This window comes from Wasmannia auropunctata, unplaced genomic scaffold (assembly GCF_000956235.1).
Source record: "Wasmannia auropunctata unplaced genomic scaffold, wasmannia.A_1.0 LD334635.1, whole genome shotgun sequence".
In the NCBI taxonomy this organism is placed as follows: domain Eukaryota; kingdom Metazoa; phylum Arthropoda; class Insecta; order Hymenoptera; family Formicidae; genus Wasmannia; species Wasmannia auropunctata.
In genome coordinates, this window is record NW_012028255.1 from 34,671 (window position 1) to 39,772 (window position 5,102).

General features: G+C 34.7%; 1 protein-coding gene across 7 annotated transcripts in view; it reads right to left on the reverse strand.

The window, feature by feature from the left end:
* LOC105458150 (uncharacterized F-box/LRR-repeat protein C02F5.7) overlaps positions 1–5,102 on the reverse strand; it is a 9,762-nt gene that overhangs the window by 482 nt on the left and 4,178 nt on the right. For 3 of the 7 annotated variants that reach the window (XM_011703245.1, XM_011703239.1, XM_011703238.1), the window contains 5 exons: positions 2,657–2,856; positions 2,060–2,334; positions 1,565–1,831; positions 958–1,327; positions 262–465 (listed from right to left, as the gene is read on the reverse strand). In XM_011703245.1, coding sequence (XP_011701547.1) covers positions 262–465; positions 958–1,327; positions 1,565–1,831; positions 2,060–2,334; positions 2,657–2,856 — 1,316 coding nt within the window. Of the gene's footprint in view, positions 1–261; positions 466–957; positions 1,328–1,564; positions 1,832–2,059; positions 2,335–2,656; positions 2,857–3,841; positions 4,490–5,102 lie in introns of those variants that run through there. The other 4 variants (XM_011703243.1, XM_011703242.1, XM_011703244.1 and 1 more) reach the window with 4 other exon arrangements.

A 5,102-nucleotide genomic window follows, 5' to 3' on the forward strand; every position in this document is an offset into this window, starting at 1 on the left:
CGGGAAAGGGAGACGAGAACGAGCTCGAGCTTGCTTGTTATTTATTAGGAGGTTCTCGTTAAGGTCCATCCGAGTCCACGGGGCCCGTGGATACGGCGGAGACCTGTCACACCCGCGTTATCTGACCGACCGCATTGTTTTAATCTCCCACCAAACATCGTCGTCGCTGTCGTTCCCTCTTTCTCGCGTTCTCTTTCCTCAAGGCTCTTTCTCTCTTTCTTTCTCTCTTTCTCTCTCTCTCTCTCTCTCTCTCTCTCTCACCTTAGGCTTAAACATTTCATCTTAATACATTTCACACGTAGGATATCGATAGCTTTCTGACTTTTGTCCGAAAATCGCAAGTTTTCCGGGTCCCATCGTAACTCCAAACGCTCCAAATTGGGGCAGTTATTAGCAATTCCGTCCATCAACTGATCAACATGAATATTAACGCCTAGCCTCTCTTGAGTGCCCATCACAAGTATTCTGAAATATTATTGGAATTTTTAATTAAAAAAACTATAATTATAAAAATTTAAATTATAATAATAGATAGAGAGAAGAAGCTTTTTTGTAAAATTATTGTAATAACAAAAAACGCTTCAGATTCGGTCAAGTAAAAGATATATACACACAGGACACGGAAAAAACAATTTTACTGAAAGAATATAAATCTGAATATGATTTTACTGGATCGTCAAAATAATTATATTGATACTCAAATTGATTGCTAAAACATCAAAATTTTTTGTAATATGCTCATCATATTTTGAGTTTCCAACACACATTTATTGATGGTTCAACAAAATTATTTTCAGATCTGTATTTAGCTAAATTGTAAATTTTTTAATAGAATTATTCTTTCTATGCAATAATTACTATTTTTATTTAGTAATTTGCGCGCAACGAATTACGTTAAATAGCTTCATTAGCACGGTACTTATATGGGATTGGGTTGTGCCTTGAATATACCCTCACTTTGCATTAGTGAGAATCGGTAGTACACTTTGCCAAAGTTGATCGGTAATGTGTGACATGCCCGACAGCACGAGACCGTACAGCTGATGGCCGTATCGCGACAAGAACTTGTGCAGGGCGTCGTCGGTCAAATTGTCGGAGCTGTCCAGGTCCAGCGCAATCAAGTTCCGCGTATTTCCAAGTTCGGTCCAGGCCTTCAGCACGTTTTCGTTGAAACTATTTAGTTGACCGGCGCTCAGGAAGCGCAGCCCGGGGATTCTGGTCAGCATGTCGATCAGGCATTCCGTCGACAGGTCGGTAGCGGTAATGTCGAGCTCCTGAATGCTTGACTTTTCCCATTCAACTTGCATTACGTACTCGCTCTGCAGATCTAAAATATTGTAATACGGTTTCTTTAAAATCTGACGAAAAAAAAATTACTTATCTGTTTTCGAGCTGCGTGAAATACTTTTTTTCATTAAGCTTCTGACGTAGATTGGGCAATATGATTGATTTAAACAAAAATTCGCGAAATAGCAGATTTCAAAAATTTAAGGTAAATAAAATTTTCATAGAAAGTATCAGATAAATCAAGACGATTATATACATATAGATGGTCATATCTCACTTGTTCCTTGCATTAGAAGACACGTCAGTCTTCTGCTCCTTTGGAAGAGGGTCTTCATGGTCGAACCGGTCACTTTGGAACAGTAATTGACTGCTAAGCATTCTAATTGAATGCAGTTAGAAGAAAAAGCGTCGATATGCGAATCATCCACAAAGTTGATGCCGTATAAATTGATAACCCGTAAATTAGGCGTTGCCGATTTCAGCTTGTGTACGTTGATCACTTCGTAAATCTCTTCTTCTTCTTCTTCGACTTTTTCATATGTTCCTAGAAAATAATAGATAAAGTAATAAATTATACAAAAATATAAAAATAATATTAAATAATATAAACTATATAATTTGTTTTAATACATAAATAATAATACATTTATTTTTTTTAATACGTTCGTTATCAAATTTGGTATTTAGATTTATAGCATATTCGTATATATTATAATATATGAATAATATATTGCATATAATATAATATAGAAATATAAATTTAATTAGTTACCGATTAAATGCAGGATTTCGAGACCGTTTATAAAGTTATAAATTTTTCGCATGAAACCTTCCATGAAGATTACTTCCGACAGGCAAATACACATGTATTTCAATTTCGTAGGAAACGCTTGCATTTCCGAAAAATCATGAAGTTGCATCGCAGTCGAAAAGTCCAGCAACATATGCGTTAAATTAGGACACTTATTGGCTAATTCATGTAAAACCGTATGCGTAATCAATTCGATAGGTAATTCTATATATCTCAACGAAGGTCCAAAGCGTACGCTGGAAATAATAAGTCATTATTTCATAACACCATGATATTCCTAAAATAAGAATAAACTTTGTTCTTTTCATGTTTCTTGTGTGAAACACTAATATCTTAAATAAATATTTTCTCGACTCCGCTTTTGATTTGAGACGAGATCTTGAGATAATTCAACATCATTGCGATAAGTGCCAAATGTTCGTCTAAAATTACTCTTGTGATTATCGTGCATGTATAAGGCTTTTTCCGTGTCTATAGATGAGGATTCGTATACAAAACGGCCAAGGGACACTCGAGAAGCGCGAGGATTACCTACGCGTATTATTTCTTCTTACCCACCTTATTAAGTGTAGCAGATTTTCCAGGGAGCTTACGTGAAGCCCGCTTACTTCCGGCCTTAGGGACACGTGCTTCCAAAGACGCGTGTCATACGCGATTTGCCGCCAGCGTTTGCACACGCGAGCAACTCGGCATATCTCGCGATGTGAAAGGTAGCTAAAGATATTCAGAAGAACCTTGTCCGGCAGCTTTTCTATCGTCTGCGGAGAAGAGACATTTTATTTTTATGAAAGTCAACAGTGTGCCATTGATCACATTATTTGGAATTATTCCGGAAATTGGAAAACGAAATTAGAAAGTTACATTGATCAGATGCGAATTGAATTAATTTGTGCGATTTTGTACGCGTGCATAAAAACTCTTCTTTGCGCGTTATTAATACCAATAACGTTCATGTTGGCGCGATTTCCAGGCAGATTAAACTTGTGACGTAAATATACTATTTGTCGAGTCAGTCCTGCCCTTTAAATCAGGCTATATTTATCAGTTTTAGACATCAATGTTAACTTTTCTTCAGGTTTAGGAATGTTATTTTATAAAAGTAATTCGTTTCCGTTACCGTTCTTTTTTCTGAAAAATAACTCGTTACCATTACTCGTTATTGATGTAAAAAAACTAACTTATTACCATTACTGTAATAACTAACAAGTCTTTACTTTTTCATGAATTTGATTATTTTTTTTAGAATGGCAGCAAATTGTCTATGTCGCCAATTGACTAGTTCAACACAAAATTTACAGTCATTATGGTTAATCGCAACATGATCAAATTAATATAGTTCCTTTTTTTAAACTCGCTTACGTACACATTTCATATATACATATGGATTATACGTGTAACGTTACATTTGTTACCGTTCCCAAAAAATGTAACTGCGTTACTATATTATCGTTAAATAAGGAAATGTAACGTCGTTACTCATTTGTTACTAAAAAAATAATCGTAATGGTAACAACGTTACTAATAACGCATTACTTTCCAATCCAGCTTTTCTTTCCACAGGATTTTTGTGCAAACATATAAAGTTACTTAATCCAGTAATTTTTAGTCTAATACAGTGTGCGAATCTTATTTACTCAATAAAGATTCTACGAAACCTGATAATGTGTATGTATTCAGATAGTCGCGCGAAAAATAGACGATCGAACAAACGATCGTACATTGGTGTTAAATAAATGAACTTACAGTACGACTTTTAGCGGCACCACCTTCAGAAACGTACATCTGAGACGTTTCTAGGGCAATCTGACCCCAAACGTCCACACCACCAAGATCCATGGTGCTGCTTCTTTTGGCGTTAAATCAGAATGAAGAAGTTTATCTTTTGCAGTTTAGTTTCCTTTGCGTATGCAGTCTATTCTCTCCTTTTCTCTCCAATAAATTAAACGTTTAAGTTAGACTTTATTTTTCGATCGTTATTATTTTATTTTGGAAGGTCACCTTTATTTTTGCTCTTAAACGTCACCGTACGATCGTGGCTTATCTCGGCATGATTTTCGCGTAATGGATGTTAGAATTTGTAATTCGTGCACCTCGATTTTATGAAAATTGAACAGACGGAAGATATTACTGTTCGCAGTTACACGCGATCTGTTGGAATCGCGAATCGCGACACACGAGGCAAAATTCGAGAAAGCTTAAACTACAAGTCTTCAGTAGAGTTTTATCGGATCGCGCTTGCGCGTCGCCCTAAATATACTTGGAAAGCTTGCCTGTACTTTATTTTAAACCCCACTGTGTCTACATCAACGTGGCTAGGGTACAAATTAAATTACATTTTTAGTGAAATTTACTTCCTGATAAAGAGTCGAAATGATTTCAGAAATGACCATTCTCTTCGTAATAGCCTTATGCGATTGACCACGTATACCGCTCTTCAAATTTTAAATACATATTTTGTTTTGACTGTCAATATATTATATTGTCAAAGACATATCATACATTGTTAAAAAGAAAAAATGCATTTGTAATATTCTTGACGTAGATACCACGCATTTTTGTATGCGTGATATTATATGTAACATAGTTATATTGCACGTTGATAACTTATTAATATATTCTATGCGTATACGAATACTTAATTGTAATTTGTATAATCATCCTCTGGAATATTTTATTATTCTTTTTATGCGCATATGTGTAGACATTCTAGTTATTTTTGAAAATTTTGTAATATTTACACGATTTATATTTTTGGCTCGCCCACGAAAACTAATAGCATTCGGAAGAAACTAATTGGCATTGAATTTTGTATTATTATTTAGCATTTATACAGCAGCTATTACTTTTTGTGGGCGAACCAAAAATATAAATCGTGTAAATATTACAAAATTTTCAAAAATAACTAGAATGTCTACACATATGCGCATAAAAAGAATAATAAAATATTCCAGAGGATGATTATACAAATTACAAAGTATTCGTATATATATATATATATATATAT